Source organism: Fusarium falciforme, chromosome 14 (assembly GCF_026873545.1).
Source record: "Fusarium falciforme chromosome 14, complete sequence".
NCBI classification, from domain to species: Eukaryota; Fungi; Ascomycota; class Sordariomycetes; order Hypocreales; family Nectriaceae; genus Fusarium; species Fusarium falciforme.
In genome coordinates this window covers 919344-942908 of record NC_070557.1, presented here as the reverse complement: position 1 = coordinate 942908, position 23565 = coordinate 919344, and the positions used below count along the sequence as shown (strand labels likewise).

Genomic DNA, 23565 nt, shown 5'->3' with positions numbered 1-23565 from the left:
TGCTCCATTCTTTCTATAAGAGAGGAGGTCGTTGAGTCGTGTCTAATACGCGGTAAGTGAACTGTATTTCTGTAGACTGGGAAGAGGATACGCACTGTTCACTTTGGCGCAGCTCGTTCAGTCTGTGCTCAACCACGTTGCTCTGCAGGATAAGGAAGCAAATATCCTCGAATCCAGTGGCTGCATCTTCATCTTGCTGGAACACGTTTTGGAGAAACTAGACAACGACCAACAGGGCAATCCAAGCTTGATGGGCGATATTACATACCGGTATTATCGCCATAGCACCACCCCAGGCCAAAACAGCTGTCGGGTCCGCGGACACGCCAGCTTTGACAAGGTCTTTGTACTTGACAATGAATTTGATGACTCCGTAAATCTTGTCTCTATCAACAACTTGTTTCCCCTGTCTGAAAATGACGATTCGTTGCTCCAAAAGGTTTTCAAGCTCTTTTCTGACCCATTCCTGAAGAAGGCTCTGATTGGCTTTGGCTTTTTCGAGGTATGAAGCAGGTGGTGTTTGTTCGATTCCTGTCCCGGCTACCTTGTTAGCTTGTTGGATCAGCTTGATAATTATACCGACGTACCACTCGCAGAAACCTTCGCGTGGGCAAGGACGTATTTCTCATACTGGAGCAGTTTACTCCCAAAGTCCTCTTCTGTGCACAGTTTTTCATACACCTGTTGCCATAGACTGCGCCTCGAGCTAGCATCGGAGCTCTTGGGGTCTGGATTTGAAGACTGCACATTTGCATCGGTCGAAGCGACGGCAAGGGGGTTAGAAGCATCTTGGCCTTTAGAACCAGACTCAGATTGTTCAAGCACCTCCTCCGTCAACTCAGGCGTTGGTTGGTTTGAGGATTCGGACGTCAGTTGGCTTGTTGACTCTCCCTGGACTTGATTCGTCGGCGCACGATGCTCATCAACGGAATTCGGCTGATAAAAGTGTAAGTAAACGGTGATCGAAAGCCAGATATTAAACCATTCCTTACCGCATTACCTTCGTCCATGGCCGTTCTACCATATTTGTTCAGTCGTCTCTTGATGCGGGTGGGGATGCGACTCAAGTCGCGGCCCATGCTTGGCAACAAGCCGAGACACCAGGCTGGGAAGACTCAATGAATAGGCAAACAGCGACAGTCTAGAGTATCGACCGTACCTGCTATGCTATTGTGAAGAGGTTGATCACGTAGAACGAGGGTTAGAAAATGTGAGGCCGACTTTGGGGCGAGGCAGATGTTCAGTGCTTGGCCCTAGGCTCAATCATCCAATAAATGTAGTCGCCCTTCTGCAAGACCTCAAGGGAAGCGCTGGGGGCTTGAATATATGACTTTTATTGGCTGAAGTTATTGTCAGGCTCTGTCAGGCTAGCCAAGTATGGGCCTCAGTGCTTAGCGAATATGACCCTTGTTAAATGCCGTCAGCCTGATTCGTCATTTGTGCCATCTTGGATAGAAGCGGTGGCGTTGGGGCTCACTATGGAACATGTTGCAGTGGCCATAGAGTGTAAAGTAAGCACATGATTGGAGACCAGTATTTGATTGCTGGCTATGGGCATTGTTCTGCTGACTGAAGCTATCATCCCTCCAGGTGCTTCGCTGGTATCAACACACAGGCATTAAGTAGAGACCTAGTGACCAGCCATGCAAATGGTTCTTAGCTTACTGGCCAGCCAGCCCAAGAAGTGCTACGGAAGTAGCGCAATTGGTACTGAATTATAAGAGTTGTTCATCATTCACAATAGTAGACAAAATGTCAGCTCACGGGTCATGCTCGGGGCAATACAGTGTTTCTTCGTTGGTTAGATTCCGTCGAAACTCCCTGTGAACAAAGAAAGAGAACCATATTCAGATTTATTCGCGGGTTTGCCCTCAAATGCCCTCTGTCTTCTGTCTCTCCCGATGCCTCCTCACCTATGCTACCCTACACTCACAAGCTAGCAGGAATGGGTGCAGGATGGAGGAAGCGGGTGAGAGAAGCCAGGACCGTGCTGAGCCCCCTTGCGGCTACGACGCGTCGCATCAGGTGGGTCCTTCAGGTCCTGAATCACTACCGCGTCCTTTGACGCCTAAAAAGAGGTGGTCGGCCTGTCGGACGATAAATATAACACACACACACACACACACACCATGGCCGTTAAATTTTTTAACACCTAGTTTATGCCTTAAATGAGTTTTGGCGATCTCTCTGTACGTTGATGGAACAAATTTCCCAATTCAGGTCACATATTGCTTCTCCGACTTGGCCAGCAAGCCAACGAGAGGAAATTACAAGCGTGTTCACATAATGGGACATGTCATCTCTGAAACATGCCACCCCAAATGAATAGAGAAACTTGCGTAGAAAATGATCGTTACCAATCGAAGGTTTTGGATCTACATGATCTAGCAATGTGGCGACCGAAAGCGAATATCTAGCGTGGATCAACCAGTTTAATTAACCGTTGAGTTTGAGGTTTAGGCGCTACAAAGGACAATCTCAACGTAGCGAGACGCCAAAGAGATGGGCAAGGTTGTTACTCTCAAGATCTTTAAAATTCATCGAACCTCCCTGATGTGAACCAGCTCAACTTGTCTCATCTAGACGACTATACCTTACAGATATCAACCCTGTCGCCTGTACACTGACTGGTGAATAGCCAAGCTCATCTTATCACATTTCGCATCCATCTCGCATCAAATAGCAATTAACTCTCACAGCTCTTCGCCTGAAGGGTTGATGACAATAGCATTGACTTGTGGTTGCGCTAGGTATTCTTGCTACAAGTGTGAGAGCAAACCGAGGGGCGTTCAAATGGGCACGGAACTAGATGCACAGTGTTTTGGCCGAGCTAAGGTGGCAGATTGGACATTGGTCAGCCGCTGCAGCATTAATACCATTGGTTGAACCTCTATTGGAGGCCTCGTGGGGAGAAACATCGCTTTCGGATGCCCAACTGCTGCCTGAGAAGCATCGCAGCGTTGTGAGGCGGCCAGAGACACAGAGTAAGGCTTGAAATAATCTGAGGGAGCAGGCTGATCATGGGTCACAAAATTTCCTCCATACTCCCCGCAATATGGCATCGCGGACGATGCAGGCATTTCCGTCGTCGTTTGGAAGCCGACGTTCTTCGGTGGCTGTTGCGGCCGGTCTCTCTGACCTTGTAGACAAGAGAAAGACTTCAACAAAATAATGGCTCGTCAAAATCGATCCCTTATCTCGGCACTTGTCCAGGCTCACTCGGGAGCAGTGCCGACTTAACCGAATCCATGAATTGATCCCCTCTGCAGTCCATCATTCAGCCGAAGATTGCTAATCAGATATAAGCAACTCAGTTGGCCAACGACGACTTAGATTCGAGGCCAGCCCGAACCAGACCAATAATTTTCGGGCACACTAGCCCGTAATAGCCCATCATGTCCAAGTCTAGACCAGAAGGACATGAACTGCCGACGCTGGGAAACTCTATTACCCCGCAACCCCAGACACAGCAATCCTGGTTAGGCATTTCCCCTGATGACAGCTTCTTTACAAACGGGTGCCCCAGACCGCCGACCTACTTGCCGACAGGCTGTACCGAAACTGAAATAGCTTGAAGTTTCCCCGCTATCGACATAGTAAGAAGCCTCTTGACTGATTCCAGTCATCCGAGGCATCATGTCTGCCTCGGAGTGCCCTCACGACATGAAGATACGGCAAGAAGACGATAGGATGAGCCTGTAGATAAATCAACAGCATTTGCATTTCATGCCAGTAGCCTTAGCAACAGAAGTTGACAGTTTGACTTGCGACTAAGCTGAAATTTCCTTGCTCAATTTAATCAAGATGCAGAGCCAAGCGGTTAGTGAATGTTTGTCCCTTGCAAGAAGCACTGAAGACTAATCCCGACCCTAATGACACCAGGAACGTGAAAATGTTCAAGATGAACTCCAGATTGAGGTTCTTCCAGGAACCGAGATCATGACAGACATTGGCAAACACCGATTTGTCAAGACGGAGCAGACAAATCAAGTTCTCGTTCCACAGCCGTCTCAGGATCCCCACGACCCTCTCAACTGGAAGCCTTTGTGGAAGTTCTCTGCAATTGTTTGTGTATCAACTATGACTTTCACGCAGGGATTTGCTCCACTGGCTTTGGCCCCGATGTTTCCTGACCTGATCAGAGATTATAACAGCAACCTTGAAGATGTCATCCAATTCACAGGTGTGACTATCTTGATCCTCGGATTCAGCAACTTCGTCTGGTCCGTTCTATGACGATGCCCATTACGACGATAAGTTACTAACGAAGGAATAGGGCACCTATTTCTACTTCTTTCGGTCGTCGACCTGTATACCTTGCATCTCAACTTATTTGCATGGCTTGTCATATAATCCGAGCAAAGGCTTCAACATACGGGACGTTTATGGTAGCTTGCGTGTAAGGGTATCCCCAAGGACATGTTTCTAGACGAATGCTGACAGCAGTTCCCTACAGGCTTAACGGAATTGGGGCAGGTCCGTCCGAGATCCTCCAACCTGCTGTTATTGCCGACATCTTTTTCCTTCACGATCGAGGAACATGGAACGCGCTGTACTGGGTTGTTTACATGGGGTCACTGATGGTGGCACCGATCATTGCCGGCCCCATGGCGGACCGTACAGGCTGGCAAAATTTCTGGTGGCTAAATGTTGCCGTCACTGCACTCTCAATCATCCTTGGTGTCTTTGGGTTCCCCGAAACCAAGTGGAATCGCATCGATTCGATCGAGGCTGAGCTGGACACCGATGTACGGGTGGGCGTTCCTACTCAAGACGGCAAGCACTCGGCTCCCGAAGGCGATATTGAAAAGTCGACGACTGTACCCGACCAGTGTCATGTGGAATCTGTTTTAGATCCGAATCTGGGTAAGGGGAGCCCGTCGAAGCAGCAATGGTTGTTGTTCCAGCCCAACTCATCACCCCTGCGAAGCATTCTGCTCGACCTCTGGACTCCGTGGAGACTTTTCGTGTATCCCATTGTCCTTTTCGCTTCTTTTGTTGTTAGCTGGAGTTGCAGCAACTTCCTGATTCTCAACCTCACCCAGTCCCAGGTTTTTGCGGCTCCTCCATACAACATGAGCTCCCAGTCCATAGGTATGCTTCAAAACTCAAAAAGTTCTAAGCATTGGGGTAGCGGTTAACAAGAGATAGGATTCCTCAATTTTGCTATTCTTGTCGGCGCTCTGATTGGCCTGGTCACTGCGGGACCATTCAGCGACTGGGTATCCGCAAAAGCAACCACCAGGAACGGCGGTATTCGTGAACCCGAGATGCGCTTGCCGGCCATGATTCCCTACGTGATCATTATGATCTTTGGCAATATCATCACATCAATTGGATACGAGAACCAGTGGCCGTGGCCAGTCATTGTTGTACTGGGCTATTCGTCGGCGGGCATACAGGTTGCGGCCCTGCCCAGTATTGCCAGTACCTATGCAGTGGACTGCTACAAGCCAGTCACAGGATCACTCTTTGTTGCTATCACTGTAAACAAGAGTCTCTGGGGCTATGGGATGGGTAGATTCATCACTCCATGGACAATCGAGGCAGGGTAAGGCAATACTTGCACTCACAGAACAATGATTAAAGCTAACAGGTTGTGCAGGTTCATGCCCGCATTCATGACTAACATGGCACTGACGGTTCTATGGTGTGGCTTAGGAGCTATCTTCTACTTCTATGGCAAGACTTTCAGGCGATGGACAAAGAGCAGCAACGTTCACCAGATGTGAGGTTCCTGCGAGGAGAACGGGAGGGCTCTTTCTAGTCTTAAAGTGATCGGTTACCGGAAGCACCAATTTCTTTATTCTTTTTCACTAGAAGCATGTTGACACCGATGTTTCCGTTTGATGGCTTTAGTCTCGTCTCTTCATGATTTTGCAGGCTCGTGACAGGGATACCCATGAAGAGATCATGTAACGCCGTTGTCGCAGCCTACGTAGCATCTCATTTAGCCGTTATGAGAACCCAGCGCCAGGGTCATATCTTTTCTGGGACACCAGAGCGGATAGCCAGCCCGAGAGGTGCCTGTCTCATAAGAGATCGCTATCGCTGTGTGATATCATGCAAGTGCGATAAGGCTGAGGCTTTACAGCGCTACCGCCATCATGATGAAACCGAGCCTCATGACCAAGGGTCAAAGCTTTGCCTGGCTTGAGGTGGCACACATTCTACCGCATTCACTCACCCGGCTTAGTTCTTCTGGGGAGCTGGTAAGAGTCGTTGGGCCTGGAATATGTCGCCTGCTGATTAACTCTACATAATCCCTCAAAGGTAGTTGCGCTAGCGATACTTAATATATTTGATAGCGGAGCTGCTTACTTGATTAAGGGAGTCGACATTGACCGACCTGGTAATGCTTTGGCGCTTACTCAAAATCTGAATACATCGTTTAGTGACATACGTATCGTATAGATACTTTTCTTCCTCCTAGCTTAGAAGAAGATGTCCCTGTTACTCAAAAGCTTTATCTTACTGAGGACAGAAGCATTGACCCGCCGTCGCTGAGACTTCTTGCTATTCATCGTGCCATCGCGCATATTTTACGCCTTTCTGCGGCGGGTGAATACATCGATAAGATACTGAGTGATGCTGATGAGCATGGCATTCGATCAGATGGCTCGACTGAGATTCATCGTCTTTTCAAATTGCGCCTAGAAGACTGGGCGGTTGGTCAGGTTTACAGTTGAGCGGACCAACTGAAAGGCGCTTGGTTGTGTTACGGTTTGAATATACACGGATACTCACAAACTTGGGCCAGTTGAAGGTTTCCAGGTCGGCTTTGGCTTCTTGTCGGGGAGGTCGCCAGCAGAGCAACATACCCATTGCTTGGGCATAAGGTTGGAGAAAAGGTTCTTCTTGTTGTACTTGAAGAAGTCTGCGCAACGGATGCCGCACCGGATGGACAGAGCAGTCCAACTGTCTCCGTTACTCGTTTGGATGGCCTTGCATTCATCTCTGGTAAACAGGGCGCGGGTTTGGTGAAAGACGTGGTTGATCTGACGCTTTGTCTCCTCGGTGGTGGTCTCGTCTTAGCCCACCGAAGAGGTCAAGACGCTGAGCTTGACATCAACGTTGGAAACATGAGGGATATCGACGCAACCTCCATTAAACATGTCTTGATGGCGGCCTTCAACTTGGCAAAGTCTTGCACGTTGTCTTAGATGCTCGGCACGTCTTTGAGCTGGCTCGATGGGCTAACAGACACCTTGGTCTTCTTGGACGTCTTCTCAGCTCCGCAACTATCGGAAGAGGCTATCTGCTCCTCGAGGGGACACGCTTGGACTATGCCTTTCCGGTGGTGACAGCGCAGGTGCGAATAGTCGGGTGCTCATCGTCGAGGTTATCGATGTTGAGATTAAGGAGGAAAGCTTCCTCACACCGGGCCAACTCGCCATGGGCGCGTACTTAGGTCAGGTTGGAAGGATGAAGGCCAACGACACCATAGAGCTTGGGGCGTCCATCTACGAGTGGCGAAGACCATGAATCATTGGATTGGAGGTCGCCGGTGTGCCCCAACCGCATGATACCGAGTTCAAGCTCGGTGCTGTTGAACCCATCGAGCCCGGTGTCAGTAGAACTTGTGTCATCGTTCTTGATGGCTTGAGAAAGACTCAGCCCAGCTAAAGAAAGAAAAAAAAGAGTGAAAGAGAGCAAAGTCTCTCCATGGTGAAAAGAAGTCATTTGGAAATGAATGTAATGGAGCTAGCGAGATGTTTCCAGGCTCAGATTCGGCCTTGCCTCCTCAATTTTTGCCTTCAGCTCGGGAGCTTCTCATGTTCCTCATTCGCGCACCATCTGCACGCCTCGGAGCTACCATTTGCCGGCTCATTGATGCAGCCCTATGTACACAGATTGTCTCCCCATGTGGGTTGTCCCATCTCTTTGGCAGTTACCCGATAAGAATGCAGAGCAGCTGTGTCATTGAACGGTCTTGGCACATTTCAGTCGTGGCAACTCGAGTAGGGAATGGCATACCCCTGAGCGTCTGAATGGAGTAGAAGTTGTCGACTGTTGGTTCCGACATGGTAAACAAACTACCGCGGTTCAAAAGGAGAAGGTTGTCATGTAGAATGACACATTCTTTCAAGCTACCTGCTTTAAAGCTACCCCCTACAATTAGCCTGAGCACTGTTTGCTTTCCTCTTGTCTTTCCATTCTTGTTTTCGGCCTCTTGAATGGCCAGTAGTCGCCTATGGGCCCACGGAACTCCATTGTTGGTGGCACTACATAACCTTAAAACCGCAGCATCACCCGTGCCACCTCATTTCTCTCTTTCGGCTTGATGCTCCCTTGTATTGGCAAACAAAGGGCCACTCTCTTCATATTAAACTTGGAATCGCATTGCACCTGTCTCTTGTCTTTGTCGTGCCATCGATTCCCGTCTCCAAGCCTCGATCCCAGTCCGGAGTAATGATCACCGCACGCAACTACAAGATGCTGGCAAAGTTGTTCTCGATGAATACAAGCTCCCCGAGGACCTTGAAAGCCCAGTCATTTGTGTGTGTGTTATCCGCGCCATCCGCTGCAATCTTGAGTTCGAAAAGAGTGAATCCGATACCAACCAACGCGTCTCGGCAATTAGACACGGCTCTCTTTAGAGCTTTCTGTGACTCTGATACGAGTCAAATCACGCTGTTAGTCAGGCTCCATGTAGGCGGCCGAGTTGGTCATTCAGGCTACAGTTAGCTAGTTGCGGTGAATAATGGCCGAGCCTTTCGGCGGCGGTCTCACTGACAAAAGGGCGTGAACGACCGACAGACTATCCACAGAATTCACGGCCATCATTTAAAGAAATTAAATATTTATATCGCTACGTGAGCGCCGAGTTTCTATAGCATTCATAGGTAATTACGACAAGACACTTGGAGACTTATTTAAACAAGCAACAACACTATGTGTGATATTAAACTCGAGGTCCGAAAGTACCGGTGTGGGAGAGTCAAGCAAACCATAGAAATCGGCTTTGAACCATGCGCCTTTCCGGACGGCACCGGCCACACAACAGGTCAGGTCGTTGTGTCTGAGGTGATCACCCAGGACAGGTGCCCCAACAGACGTTGGTGCACCACGTGTCACTCTCGCCGCGGCTATAATTAGGGTCGGTCTTCTGGCTCAGTCATCCCATCAAGGGCCGGACTTGAACCATCATAGCATCGTATCCCAATGCTAACACAGTGGGGGTACAATGAGGTATCAGCTATTAAGCTAACGCCCAAAAATAAATTTGGTTGCTTGTAATCCGTGCTGTCCTGCTCTTCTTGTTCTTGGGGCTGTCGCCGCTTCCCCTTGGATAAACGGCTCGTAACTAGAGCACGCGAACCAGTTCTGCAAGAATTTCACTGGCAACTGGTATGCAATACTTCTCTGGTCGGAAACCCCTCCCACTGACTTTTTGCCCACTACATCGCTTCACCGGTTTTCGCCAAGGCCGTTGCCAGACCAAGTGAGAGATGAACCTGGTTTCCTCGCGCCCGGAATGCGCATCTCATCATGAGCAACCAGTTGCCTGAGCCAGATGAGATGCCCGAATCGGACACTGAGACACGTCGTTATTGCATCTGGTATCCGGCATTTGCACAAGAAGACGCCTATCGGCAGCTGGCATTTCTATTGAACCCTCTGTCAACCGTGGGAGCGCCATTCGTCGGCCTCGCTTTTGACGATAGCTCTTTATGCGTAGTCCGAGGACTTGGCACCTTGATTGGTCTTTGGCGATTATCGGTGTCTGGCTATTCGCCCTCAGTTTGATCTTTTCTCTCTTGGTTCAATGACTATTATCGTGACCTCAACAGACATCATTCTCTGCCATCGGCCGAAACCCGCGACAGTAATGCCCTCACATAGAAAACTGATCGCAGATGTTGCGTGACTTCGTTTTGAAAAAGGAGACACCACAAGCTCCCTTCTTGAAAAGAAAATCTATCATGTCTCGATTGTCGGTCCAATACATCGGGTAACGACCTCCCTTATCACTGTAGTTGAGCTTAGCACTATGTTCCAACAGTACCTGAACGATTTCTTTGTCGCCTTGCTCCACGGCAAAGGTCAGCGGTGTGCGACCGCTTGGAGTCTCCGCATCAACGTCAGCGCCGTTGTTAAGAAGTAGCACTATAACTTCCATGTGACCACCTTGGACAGCGTAAACCAGCACCGGTTGACCGAATGACATTCCGTTGACGCCGGCGCCGTTTTCAATGAGAACCAGGGCAGCTTTCTCATGGCCATGATAAGTAGCGAAGGCTAAAGGTGTAGCGTGACTGATAGCTGGTGTATCACCATTGCTCAAGTCTCTGAGGAGTAGATTGAGTATACGATCCAGTCCAAAGTAGGTAGCCGCCAGTATTCCGACGTCCTCCTCGCCGTAAATAAAGGCAGGAGTGAATAATCCATGGTTGTGCAGCAGACGCCATGATGCCTTTACTTCACTCTGCTTCTCAAGGAAAAGAAGGACGTCTTGGTCAACTTCACTAGCTCTGTAAGCATGATGACCCCAGAATTTCGAGGCGTACTCATAAGCTTCCATGACTTTGCCCGCTGGCTTGAGGCCATTCCTGGGTGGGGTTAGGTCGTGCTCAAAATCTTTGGCTTCGTCCTTGTAGCCACCCCAATACTTCTGCCGCCACCATGACACAAGCTCGCTGTCCCGTTTGTCCCAGAACTCGTCCTCGAAGTAATCCAAGGACAGGTATGCCAGGCAAACCTTCGTGATATATGCCTCCGCAGTGGCAATCCAATCGAGCCTCGTCTCGAAATATTCCTGAGCTGTATAATGAACTAGCCGAATGGCGTCGCTTTCAGCGTCGACTGTGACCAATCCAGCGCATACAGCCACCATATCATCAGATCCCGGCAGATTTTCGGGGTCAATATGAGTCTGGTTGTGTTCAACGGCTAGGAAGAGTTGAATCTCTGTTGTTGTCATCGGCCTTTGGGCGAGGGTGAGCCACGACAGGACTTCTATGGCGAGCTTTTCCCGCTCGCTCGGCTGATCAGAAATCCGCCTCATAGCATCATCGTACACGTGCTGATAGACTTGAGGGCCGGAGCCAGTTGGCAGACTGTTGAGATAGGTTTTAATGCCTTTCAGAGTCGTCTTTCCAACAAGCGCATTCAAGTGAAGCTGAGCAAGCAGAAACCTTGATGAAAGTTAGTGATTCGCCACGAATTCGAATGGACTTCTCGTACATTCCCTGTGTCGATTGGACGATCTTGTTCTTGACTAGCTTCCCCATCTCCTTATCCTCATGAGCCCAGGGGAGTAGTTTCTCCATCCGGCCGTCAAGATATTTCTCCACATCCTCCTTCCTAGCTTGAATCTCAAGACGGAGGCCATTGTCGAACCTTCTCGTTATGGACGGCTTATTTCTTGAAGTTGCAAAGAGAAAGACATTGTCCATTTGTTGAAGGCTGAAAAGGTCATCTAAGAAGACGGCGAGGCTGCCATCAGAGACTTGTAATTCATCCAGAGCATCAACGATAATGAACACTTTCGCATGGTGTTTTGCTACTGAATGGAGAAGTCTGTGGATTTCGTCGTGCTCTGGCCGTGTTCTCCTGTATTCGTGTCGATCATGGAGGTCTTGGATGGTTTTCAACCCAAATCCGCCATTTCCTAGTTGTTCAAGCAGGCTTGAGAGGAGCTCTACAGGTGTTTGCTGTGCTATCCGTTGAAAGTCGCCATAGATGAAGGCTATACCGACCGAAGTGTCATGTCTGAACCTCTCAAGGATGTCGCTGATGATGATTGTGGCAAGCATTGTTTTTCCTGCGCCAGGAATCCCTGAGCAGAACAGAGTCTTCCCGGAAGACCCAAGCCAAGCTTGATACTCTGGAGATTGTACTAACCACTGGCCGGTCCCGCTTTGGACCCTTGTCAAGAAGTTGTTATACTGAGGACTGTAGTCAACAGAAGTAAGCCAATTGAGGCTCTTGCTGTTCTGCTCTCTATCCATCTTTGCCTCGAGTTTGGATGCACTTTCGCCGACTAGAACCGGGTTAGCGGATTATTCTTGTTTGGGCTTGAGAGAGATTACGCGTGACATACTCTGGTTCAGTATGTCTTCCATAAAACGTTCTCTGATCACTTCGCCGGGCTGTAGAGTCTCTAGAAGCTCCCGTGCATAAGCTGCGGCCACAGCTGCAGCATATTCCTGCCATTCTTTACTCTTTTCAGAGTCTGCATAGTCGCATATACCCCGAATGACAAGGCAGGGGAAATCGTTCATCAACCCTGCAGCCTCCATTTCCACACACAGGAGCCTTCCGCCAAGCTGTTGGTTAAGGCGGTCACGAAACTTCTCATCTCTGATGACTTGATTGCCAGAAGCAATGAGCCCATAATGCACCCTCAGATCTTCGGGCTTGCCAGGTCGTCCATCAGGCACTAGGGGGTCAGTGAAGCTCGCCGACCAATAATATCTGGACGCCAATTTCGGCCAATTCCGCTTGAGATCATCGAGATACTGAGGTATCTTGGAGCCTTGCATCTCATGCTTTGTGTACAATCGTGTCGCAGCGGTTGAGAGAACGGTTGGCGGATTGTTCAATGCACCGGTTCTCTTGAAGCCTTCGGTCTCCGCCTTCCCCGAATCCCATTGAACTACACCAGGGTAGATGCCATCAGGGGTTCCAACCACGACGTCGCCCAATCTGACACCTGAGGATGGTATACCGCCTCCTATGCCGACCATGTGGCCAACCTTGATAGCCGGAAAAGTGCTCATCATTCTTGCTGCAACGGTGGCTGCTGGGTTGGTTCCAATCTTACCCAGAGGCAAGCAGGCTATGACAATATTATGAGAGCCAATAGACCCAAGAATGTAATTATTGTGATCATTCTGGTGCTTGGGGGGGTCAGGGTGTATCTCATCGAGCATAGCCATTGCTGCGGTCTGTTCTTTAGGAAGAGCGCAGACCCATCCGATGGTATAGTCGCCGTGTGTGAGTCTGTTGGCGTCTGATCCACCGTCGAGCGTCCCTTGTTTGGTTCTTTCACTGGGAACACAGAGAGAGTGAATATAAAGCAAAACCTAAACGTATAGTTCCGAGCATTTGCTGAGCGAAAGACACAATATATAGGAAGAATGAAGAGTGTAGAATAATGGCTTGTAGAATAAGCACTTATTTGTCTGCAATATATGCATAACCCTAGCATTACTCCAAGGCTCTAACCCTGTGTTATTATTTACTATTTTCTATGATATTAATCGCTACCAGTAATGGCACTATATTTTTTTTTTCACAACTTATATACCGTGTCCAGGCCGTGTGGTCAGAATAACATACTACAAGCTCCAAAACCTCGTGAAGGAAAGATGTCACCTAAGCCCCCCAAAAAACCGCTGGTTTCACGATCTGGTTAGTATCGGTAAAGCTGCCTTTTTCGGAAGATTACCGAATTGGGGTTGACGTGGTCGGAATAACGTCGGCGTTTCGCGTTACCCCGCCAATCCTATCAAAACATCTCCCAATGCACGTCATCAATCGCTGATGCTACCACGACAATACCAATGCAATTGACCTTGTCCAGCTTGAAATGCCCAGATAATGTCAAACTACGATGTTATAGAGTGGCTACGTGGCATTCCCTCTGATCAATCCGTCTCCAGGCACCATTCGCGCTCAACACTCAAGCGACGCCGCCCTCTGACTCCCGAGTCAACCGATGACGAAGAGATGGCTGGGGGATCCAAAAAGAAACGTCACGAAGATTTGGACCAAACACCGAAAGCAAAGAAGCTGCAGACTGTAGGGTCTGAGTCAGAATATTCCCTCAGCACTCGCTCCTCAGTCTCCCGCAAGTCCGGCAGCCAATCACCACAGAAACAATTCAACGCTCTTGGCCGCCTTGACAGAGGCATCGAAATTCGCGAACTTTCCCTTCTTCGGAATTTGGCTCCTGATCTCAAAGATTTTTTGAATACTATGCGCCGGGTGGCTCGTGGCCAGGGAATATTGCCGCTGTCCATGAGAACGCTTATCGGGCAGAGTCAGGAAGACAGCGTCACCGAGCTCGACTCGGATTTCTACTTCTCTCAAGACAGAGATCAGCTCGGGTCTACCCCTAGTCTAGAGGACGTCAACGACATACTTCAGGCTGCTGCAGAGTGCCAGGGAAACTTCCATGCAGAGCCGGGCTGGAACATGTTGGTTCACAGTGAAGTCCTGCGGCTTGCTTTTAGACCAGCTGGCCTGCCAAAGTTCGAGCACATGGTGAACTTCATGCCTTGGTAAGTTCTGAGGGCCTGCTTCTCAAAATTGAAAACTGACTTGCCTCGGGAAGCTCTACTGCTGGCCTCATCGATGCGTATCTGCCCTCGTCTAGCGTGTCCAAGAAGGTTGACTTCTGTATCTACATCGACCCTGCCCACGACGACGACAACCCACCTGCGGAGTCGCAGTCAGCTGTCCTGAATAGTCGAGACCAGCTACCTGATGGAGTCATCAATCATACCGACTACTACCCCCTCCGCGATCGACCTATTGCACTAAGCATCGAAACTAAGAGAACTGGCGAGGGCTGGGATGGTGCCACGCTGCAGCTGAGCGTGTGGCAAGCAGCACACTGGAGGCTCTTGGACCTACTCAACAGTGACCGGGAAGATGAGCCTGCACCCTTGCCAGTATTTTTGCCCGGAGTCATCATCCAGGGCCATGGCTGGTATCTCGTCATCGCAACGAGGGAAAACATGAAGACGGTATGCTGGAACAAAATCAACATTGGTTCTACCGACAGCGTTATAGGTGTCTACCAAATCATCTGCGGCCTTCAAATCATTCGTAGATGGGCGAGAAATTCTTACTGGCCTGCCTTTCGACGAATAATTCTTCCCATGCCGACATGAGATGGAGACGGTTTCTTCAAAGTAATCACCAACACACTTGATCAACAAGCAACGATCCAGGCGCAAGAATGTGGCATTCCATGAGTCATGACCCTACTTGAGAAGACATGTTGACACATGTCAGGATCATGAACTGGGCTAGCCCATCCGCCTCAGCATGTTCATCCACATCGACCGGCCCCAGGCTTACCAGGCGTATGCCAAACCGACCCGAGGAAACAAGGTGCCGGTCAGTCCAGCGTTGGTAGTGTGAAACGATGGTTAGACTTCATCGTAATATCCAAAGAAGAGGATGCATAATCAGACAGTTGACAACTTGACTGGCAATATTAACTGACGAGTCCATGGTCGGACGAGAGTGTGGGTGGTCTTCGGGCTCAGTTATCCCATCGAGGGCCGGGCTTCAACTATTACCAAGAACACATTATCAACGCATCATAGCAGTATATCCCAATGCTAACACAGTGACCTTTTTTTTTAAGGGTGTAGACAAGGGCCAAAAGGATATCGATAGGAAGTAGCATTATCGAAGTCAGATTTTTCGCTCTTCGAGCAGTGCCACATATTTTATCTTACTGATCCTTTTTATTACGTCTAGGCGCTAGCCATGTCAATATTTCCACTCCACATCAGTGTTGCCTCCTGGGGCTTGTTCTTCAACTCTACCAACATTTCAGGCAAGTCTTGTCAGAGATTGGGCAATTAGCCTCATGATCAACCTTACAAAGAAGTCAAAGATAGATCTCTCTTTGCCGACCAAGAAATTCAGGCCTCAACCCCTTGTCTTTTCATCTGCGTCATGAAAATAGGAGTGTCTCATCCTCAGAATTATAAGAAAAGTAGGTCCTGACGTACACGTCCGAGGTGGCTGGCGTCGAGTGAGCCGAGAAGTAAGCATGACCAACGCTAAACCCAAGGAGATCTTGGGTGCTCGCCAAATCTTAGTCAGATTTGCCTGTCAGCATTCCATCTTTTCACGCAGCGTGAATCTTGAGCTGACGACTCAACTCAAGTCATCTACAGTATCAGGGAAGCTTTTGTTTGATTGCGTGAAATCTCACCTAATTCCAAGACGTCCCTGGAGACTCTTGTCCAAGAGTAGCAATGCAGACGCTTCGGAAACTTGTCCTCGGGCAGACCTGTCGGCCACCAAATTATCCAACAGTCCCAACCGACACAGTGTTTCCCGTCCATTACTTTGATGGCACGCCACTGTACCAGAACAGCATTCATTGCTGGACGCTCAGATTCAATGACGTGCTTGACGCGGACGTGCTCCATGCGTCGTTGGCTAAAGTCCTGGCACGACCTGGATGGAAGAAACTAGGAGGACGCATTCGGATGACCGTTGGTTTCCACAACCCGAACTTTTGGTTGATAATGGTCGCTGATATACCGCAGGATAAAGATAAGCTGGAGATTCATGTTCCAGAACCCTTTACTGCACAACGCCCAGCGGTGAATTTCCATCATGATTCATTTGACGTCAGTATAGATGAACACCCCTTGGCATCTACACTTCCCCAAGCCACTCCGGATCGACCGTCAGTGCAAATTGGACCTTCGGCATTCAGGATTTTAGGAGTTCCTCCAGGGACTCCAGTCTGTCTCGAGGACTACCTCAAGTCCGATAATCCACAACTGACGCTCCATATCGTGTCCTTCACCGATGCAACTCTGGTCTCTCTCTGTTGGCCTCATATCGCTGTCGATGCGATGAGCCTTCGCGATATCAGTGCCGCCTGGAGTCTTGTGCTTGCGGGGCGGGAATTTGACGTTCCCCCCATGCTATCCGCCGATGAAGATCCCATGGCTCGAGCGGGTTTTGATCCTGCATTCAACGAGCCACATGTACTTCAAAAACGTTGGGTCATAGGCTTGTGGGCTTTCTTTTGGGCATTCCGCTTCATTCTGGATCTATTATTATGGCGCAAGATGGAAACAAGGACACTCTTTCTGCCGCGCAAAACTGTTCAGGAACTAAAGACTCTGGCTTCATCTTCTATTTCGACAAATTCGTCCCCAACCCCATTTATTAGTGATGGCGATGTCATTGGAGCTTGGTTGTCAGTGATGGCGACAGCGGCCATGTTCCCACCAAGTTCGACTCGAACAATCAGCATCGGCAATGCCTTTGATCTCCGGACGCGTGCACCATCACTTTTCCCTGCTGGGCCAAGCGAAGGTTCTTATGTGCAGAACGCCCTATTTGTCTACTGGGCTTTATTCCCCGCTGGTTACATGGCCAGCAACAAGCAGAATGCTATAGGGCCTGTCGCACAGGCTATGCGGAAGGCTATCGATGAGCAGGCAACGGAAGCTTCAATCCATACTCTAGCTCGTCTCTCGCGAGAGTCTCTGGAATTCTGCGGTGTGCCCCCGCTTTTTGGAGACACCAGCTCCTTTGTGATCAATCTGACCAACTGGACAAAAGCTCGCCTCTTTGAATTCCTTGATTTCAAACCAGCAATCGTGGCCGGTTCGAAAAGGAGTGGCAGCCAGAGTTCTTCGGCAAACGAAGAGCAGCCTAGATCAGTGACTAGAGGTCGTCCTGTCTACTATCACGTTCAGGGGGTCAGTCCGAACAACATGCTGGAAAGGAATGGAGCATTTATCGTGGGCACGCCAGAGGGTGATTACTGGATCAATGGTTGCTTCCCGCCCGAGGTTTGGAAGTTGATTGAATCCACGTTTTAGCCCACACATGTAAATCATTGGCGCGTTTAGGTAGAAGGCCATGGGCGGCCTTGTGTGATTCTATGAGCATGAGAGTCTAATTTTTGTTTTAATTTCAATCTCATCTTCTCCCGTAATGATGAACCCAACAAGCCAAAAGCCTAGCCCTTGATGGGTTAACTAAGCCAGAAGATCAACAAAGAGGCCTTTCAACATAGGCAACACATTCCCACCTTCGATGGATCAGTCATCTGGTATCGCCACTCCACGGAAGAGACGAAGAGGTGTTCGTCAAGATGAGCCCCGAAAGACGACGACATCTTTGGGCCAGATGACCCCGAAAAGACACCAAGCGCGTCATCGGCATCCTCCATCATGCCGCCATCCTCTTTCAAGCTCCCTCTCGCTCCATACCCCCTTCACCATCCGTCTCGTTCCAACTCTCAGTAATCCCGATCTATTGCATCGTCCCAGTCAAGCCCGGGACTTTCAAAGAGCTCCAGAAGCCAGTTGAGTATATCGAGTGTACCGACAACTCGGGCGCTCAGCTTCCCGCCGCAGTAAGACAGCTCTATCGCGACATTTACGACCTAGCTGTTGAGCGGGAGGGCTTTATACCAGCATCACTCAAGGCGCCGCTTTCTAAGCATCTCCCTCGCACTCGGCCCCATCACTTTTCACCAAATGGGCATTGGGAACCAGACGGAGGTAAGCGAGAGCTCGAAGCTCTGCTCGAGATCAAGGATGAGGCACTGCTATGCCGATCAACCAATGCATCTGAGGCTGCATAGAACTCTGATATCCATTCGCCCCTCCTCAGGCTTGCCCTAAGCCCCTATAAAGAACCACTGATTCGTCGACACGTATTGATCTCTACCCCCATCAACTCCGAGTTTGTCCCCCCGATGAAAGAGGGCTCTTTTTACGACAAAGTCGGGTCTAAGATGGTCGATTATGATATTGCCCTTCACCCGGACGAGGACAGCCCCCTTGGCCAGTCGATTCGCTGTGCTCTGCGGTCACTGCCCAGCTCGAAGCAATATATAAACCAAGCAGCCTATGACCCAATAAAGTATGCGGCCAATGTTGTATCGATCGGAACGAAGACTGGATCGGGAGGTCCCCAAGAGGCCAGGTCGCAGCTCGGAATATGGACAGCGTCCTGGAACTTCCGAATGCATCAGCTACTACATGCGAGGCGGCCATCAAGTGAAGTTAGTGCGCTACAGGTCCTGATAGCTGTCCCTGTCATAGTCGTGATAGAGCACATGTGGAGGTTGTCATTTGCGTGTGACAGCGGCCACCGGATCGTGAGTTTGGCTTTAATTTGATATAAAGTTTATTATATAAGTGATTAATTTAATAAGGGTTATAGTGTTAAAGGGAAAAGCGGGGGTGGCGGGTTCCCGGTCATCTGACTTACTTACTACTTCAGCCTTGGCCTGCACCCCGCAGAACGTAAGTACAGTACTCCTAATCGCTTTGACATATCTTATCGCATGAACTTCAGCCCCTTAGCCCCTCTTATAGCTGGGAACAACAAGCTCTTGCTTCTAGATAAGTATCCCGTTGTCCCGTCCTTTGACCATTGGCGATTCCCTCATGACATTATTCCCGCGCCATGGTCTTCCTTGAAAATCCCTTCCGCTGGCTTGAGTGTCAATCTTCAGCAGGAAACAGCCACTCTAAGTCGGGACGGGACATGCCGAATCTCGGGGTATCTTGATGCTGCCGAAGTCGCCCACATCGTCCCACGTGCATCGGGCTACTGGTTTGAGTACAACTCGATGGCAAGGTACAACACCGAAGACAAAATGTTCCCCTGTCCGGGAGAAAATCTGGATGCTCACCTTTACACCAGATACACTCGTCTCAGTGACGTTCCGCAACAGGTTGACGACGACCGGAACCTGATCACGCTTCGTAGAGATCTTCGCTATCTCTTTGACCAACGCCGCTTCACCTTTGTTGTCAAATAGCCACGTGAGAGCGACTCGCTATAGGTTGCAACCCATGTCCTCTGCGCGCAAGGCTCGACCGAGCTTATCAGTTTATATCACAACCGCTTGCCTCAGCCACTCTCGGGAATATCAACAGAACTCTTGTTTGCACGGTTCGCATGGTCTCTATTCGATAACAAAACCTTCCCCTTCCTCCAGGACCTGGAGAACTACAAAGTCCTCGTCTATGATCTTTCAACATCTCAGTACTCTACCAAAGACCTCACTCAAAGCGGGCAAGATCCGGGATGCAGCTGTATTGTTTCAATCCTATCCTCAGAGTCGGAACCCCAGCCCCCGCAAGCGGACCAACGATGAGATACCCAAAGGCAACGGCGATGCTGAGATGGGATGGTCCACCGACGACGATGTGTCGTCTGGAGAAGAAGACTATCCACCCCGCGGAAGACACCGTAGACGGTGTGTGGAGTGGGACTCAAGTTCGGAAGAGCCATCCGGGCTAGCAGGCTCGACATCGTCTGCGTCCCCGGCCACATCGCAGGACCTACTCAAGCTGGGCATGGAAGAACCATCACCCATGGCATCGGATCCACATGATAGACGCCAAAGGATCCTGGACTCAAGCAACCTTGTTCTATATCTAGAAGAGGAGTGAGACAGCCGAGATGGGCTATCAGGAGGGGATATATGAAGAGGACCACTACTTCAACTTGGTCCATTCTTCTTCCGAGGTTTGTCTGCAAATGTGATAGCCCGGTTGTGCTTTGGAGGTGCTTGGCAGAAGGCAGGAAACCAGTTTCAGGATGGTAGGCTGAGATGGTGCTTCGTTTCCTTATCGCATGGTGACGAAAGAGTGACCAAAAGGCGGCTTGCTGTGGTCGCGAGTGAGATGAGCTGGTTTCCTCGAAAAGTCCAGTCGGCCAGCCGGTATATGAGGCATTGGATAGGATGGTGATAGAAAAAGTTGTTTTGGGTTATGATCTTACGGCGAGCGATTGTATGGATCTTTGCATCTGAGAGACATGGGAATTGCTCGCTTCTTGGGTTGGCCGAAGGCCAGCGTCGCTGCGAAGTGATTGGAGGATAGGCCCGCGATTAACCCAGACACCACGAACCTGATAGGAGATGCTCGGTGTTCTGAGACTCGCCTCGTAAGCGCAATACGATTTAGAGTGTTGATCTTGTGGTGATCGTGCTAGTGCTTTTTCAACACGTCCTAGGTATCTGGACTCGGCCATGGTCTGACTACGTAGGCTCTGGAATCGGGCGGTAACGATGCAATGTTTGCACTTGAGAAGAGAAGAGATAAGGCTGATCCATTGCCTATCTTCATCACACGTAGACGGAATCTTTGACACTCGTTGCATGTGGCATTTGGAATCAAGAGGCCACTTATCAAGCCCAAATTGCGTGGCGGCGGATGTGGCTTGAAAGACACGCCTAGCTTTTACATCGAATTAATTTAGTGCCTGGGGTCCATGCCAATCAAGTTCAGCTGGTGATAATCGACTAGCCGTATCTGGTGATTTTGATGACTGACCTGAACAAAGCCACAAAACAGTCAGCCACTCCCTGGTTGTGTCTGCTGCAGAACAGTTACACTGGAACTGGTCGGTCTAACCCTACCAAGCTAGGACGTGGCTGAGCAACAACACCGAATCGGGTAATCCTGATGATTCACCTCATTAACTCGCAGAAGCGAAACAAACCGTCTTGCTGAGAGGCGCAGCTATTCTCGGGGTAGTATCCCTATCTGAAACCACAGAAGACTATGATCTACAACTTGATTCTAAGTATTGGCTTTCTCTTCGTTTGATGATGGCTTGGGAGGCAGACTACACCGCCCCTGAATTTTTGTAATTGGAGAACTTTTCGGCATATAAAAGCCCAGATTATCGCTTCGCTCATTACACATCCACCATCAACAAACTCTCACTGCACACTCGTCCACAGTATTTCATCACTGAATCCAGCCTCATCTTCACTCAACACCATCTATCTTCCACCTAAGCCATGGATACCGCCACAAGTCGAAACATGTCCGACGATGAATTCGAATCCTGCCTCAAGGCCGAGCCTGGGTCGTCGGGCCATAATTTGTCGCCAACCGACCCAGATAGTCCCATGACCTGGCCATTCCTCAGAAAGGTCTACGTATCTGCCGTGTCTTTCGCTTTTGTGTTTGTTATGTAAGTAGCACTCAACTTACTATGGATACGGACACCACTCATCCAAGTAGCATGTACGGAACAACAACATATACTGCCGCTGTCAACGCCGTCCCGGCCGCGTTTGGTGTTTCCCAGCGCACTGCCCTCCTCGGCTTCACCATGCCCTTTTATGGTGTCTTCTTCGCACCCATCTACACACCACATCTCTCGGAAAGATACGGACGTCGACCCATCTACTTTACCAGTTTCCCTCTCTTCGCGCTTTGCGTCGTCGTCATCGGTCTGGCCTCAAACATTTCCACCTTGCTTGCCTTCCGTTTCCTCGCTGGACTTTTCGGTGGTCCATGCCTGGTTCTGATCGAGGGGACATTCGCTGATGTCTGGCCTGCACACAAAACCGTGACATATTATTCCTTCCTTACGCTCGCATCGTATTCGGGAGCCGCGCTAGGTATGGCCCATCTCAACCCCTTTGCCCATATTTCACGCTGACATCGATGATTGAAGGTCCCCTTGTTGGCGGCTTCGTTTTTGCGGCCAAAGGTCCAGCTTGGTTGTCTTGGGTCACTCTGCTATTTGCCATGAGCGCAATGGCATTTGGTGCTTTCATGCCTGAAACCTACAACCGAGAAATTCTGAGGACTCGCATTCGCTATAACAAGAGCGGCATCAGGTTGCCATGTGCACAGAGCGGAGTCACTATTTCCGAGATGGCTCACATCACCTTCTTTACCCCCCTCAAGATGCTCTTCACAGAGCCCTTGGTGATTCTTATCACCCTCTACCTTGGACTCAACTTTGGCGTGCTGTTCCAATGGTTCATTTCAGTACCTGCCGCATTGAATGCAGCTTACGGGTTCGACGTCAAGCAGGCCGGGCTTGCCTTCCTCTCGGCGCTTGTCGGCGTTGTACTCGCGCTGGTATCGTCTAGCTCTCTGGAGGCTCTATTCCCGAAATCTGCGAAGCACGGCGTGGAATCCATCGAAAAGCGCCTTATCCCCGCAATGGTTGGGTCGTTCTTTGTTGCTGGCTCTCTCTTCTGGGTCGCGTTCACGGCCAAACCCACCTTTCATTACTTGGTCCCCATCTGTGGCACAGCTTTCTATGTCTGGGGTAACGCCATGGTTCTCATCTCTTTTATCTCCTATCTCTTCGATGCTTACCCTCCTGCTGGAACGTTGTCCGCACTTACGACAGCAGCTTGTTTCCGGGTTGCTTTCGCGGGGATCGTTCCTCTCTTCATTCTTGATATGCTGAAGGATCTTGATGGAGACTGGACATTCATCACATTTGGCATTCTCTCCGCCATCATGGGCACGTTCCCCTTCGTTCTCTATTGGTGTGGCCTGTCATGGCGCACAAAGAGCAAGTATCGCGGGGGCTACATGTCTGCATCGATGACGGAAGAAAGCATGATGTGAAACCTTTAAAAGGGAAAGGTTAGGCAAGAAATGGTGAAGGATCTTAGCCACTATTGGTTGGTCTCCTGCGAGGCTAATGGGCTACCCCTATCATGTCCGGGAAATACCCTTAAGGGAGAATAGCGGGGAACGGGCGAGAAGTTTAGCATAGCAGAGTACTGTTCGAATTATGGAGGAGGAATTGTACCTTGATAAGACGGGATCGATGTGCTTTCTTGGACGGGTCTAGCTTGTGCTTGATCTTGTTGTCATGGTGCGGAGAGAGATGGCTTGGGATGGATGGAATGTTTGGAGTGTATCAGAAGTTGTTTGGACGAATGTCGAGAGAGTCGATTGGAAAGAGCATTGTATGATAATGATTAGAATTGTGAGTGTTTATGTGTGTTTATTACTCTTACAATAATGACAGATTCTGTGGCACGTCATTCACCTAGATCTTGAAGGAACAAGGAGTGGGATGGGAACATATCAATGATGCTATTAACAAGAT

General features: G+C 49.7%; 6 protein-coding genes across 6 annotated transcripts; 4 read left to right on the top strand and 2 right to left on the bottom strand.

Moving 5' to 3' along the window:
- Positions 1–13: 13 nt before the first annotated feature.
- On the bottom strand, positions 14–1079 carry NCS54_01510400 (NACHT-N domain-containing protein; the record flags this gene model as incomplete). The annotated part of the gene is made up of 4 exons (XM_053160214.1): positions 14–217; positions 269–540; positions 588–936; positions 993–1079. The coding sequence occupies 4 exons, from the start codon at positions 1077–1079 to the stop codon at positions 14–16; spliced, it is 912 nt and encodes a 303-aa protein (XP_053016189.1).
- A 2725-nt stretch (positions 1080–3804) lies between these two features.
- On the top strand, positions 3805–5732 carry NCS54_01510300 (MFS domain-containing protein; the record flags this gene model as incomplete). The annotated part of the gene is made up of 6 exons (XM_053160213.1): positions 3805–3819; positions 3883–4223; positions 4277–4399; positions 4457–5094; positions 5152–5551; positions 5606–5732. 6 exons carry the CDS (start codon positions 3805–3807, stop codon positions 5730–5732), a joined length of 1644 nt encoding a protein of 547 aa, XP_053016188.1.
- Positions 5733–9838: 4106 nt separating this feature from the next.
- On the bottom strand, positions 9839–12884 carry NCS54_01510200 (PNP-UDP-1 domain-containing protein; the record flags this gene model as incomplete). The annotated part of the gene is made up of 3 exons (XM_053160212.1): positions 9839–11138; positions 11188–11986; positions 12047–12884. 3 exons carry the CDS (start codon positions 12882–12884, stop codon positions 9839–9841), a joined length of 2937 nt encoding a protein of 978 aa, XP_053016187.1.
- Positions 12885–13548: 664 nt separating this feature from the next.
- On the top strand, positions 13549–14846 carry NCS54_01510100 (Hypothetical protein; the record flags this gene model as incomplete). The annotated part of the gene is made up of 2 exons (XM_053160211.1): positions 13549–14231; positions 14285–14846. 2 exons carry the CDS (start codon positions 13549–13551, stop codon positions 14844–14846), a joined length of 1245 nt encoding a protein of 414 aa, XP_053016186.1.
- A 1104-nt stretch (positions 14847–15950) lies between these two features.
- NCS54_01510000 (Hypothetical protein) lies at positions 15951–17543 on the top strand (the record flags this gene model as incomplete). The annotated part of the gene is made up of 1 exon (XM_053160210.1): positions 15951–17543. One exon carries the CDS (start codon positions 15951–15953, stop codon positions 17541–17543), a length of 1593 nt encoding a protein of 530 aa, XP_053016185.1.
- A 3953-nt stretch (positions 17544–21496) lies between these two features.
- On the top strand, positions 21497–23075 carry NCS54_01509900 (MFS domain-containing protein; the record flags this gene model as incomplete). The annotated part of the gene is made up of 3 exons (XM_053160209.1): positions 21497–21672; positions 21723–22105; positions 22162–23075. 3 exons carry the CDS (start codon positions 21497–21499, stop codon positions 23073–23075), a joined length of 1473 nt encoding a protein of 490 aa, XP_053016184.1.
- Between the last annotated feature and the right edge of the window lie 490 nt (positions 23076–23565).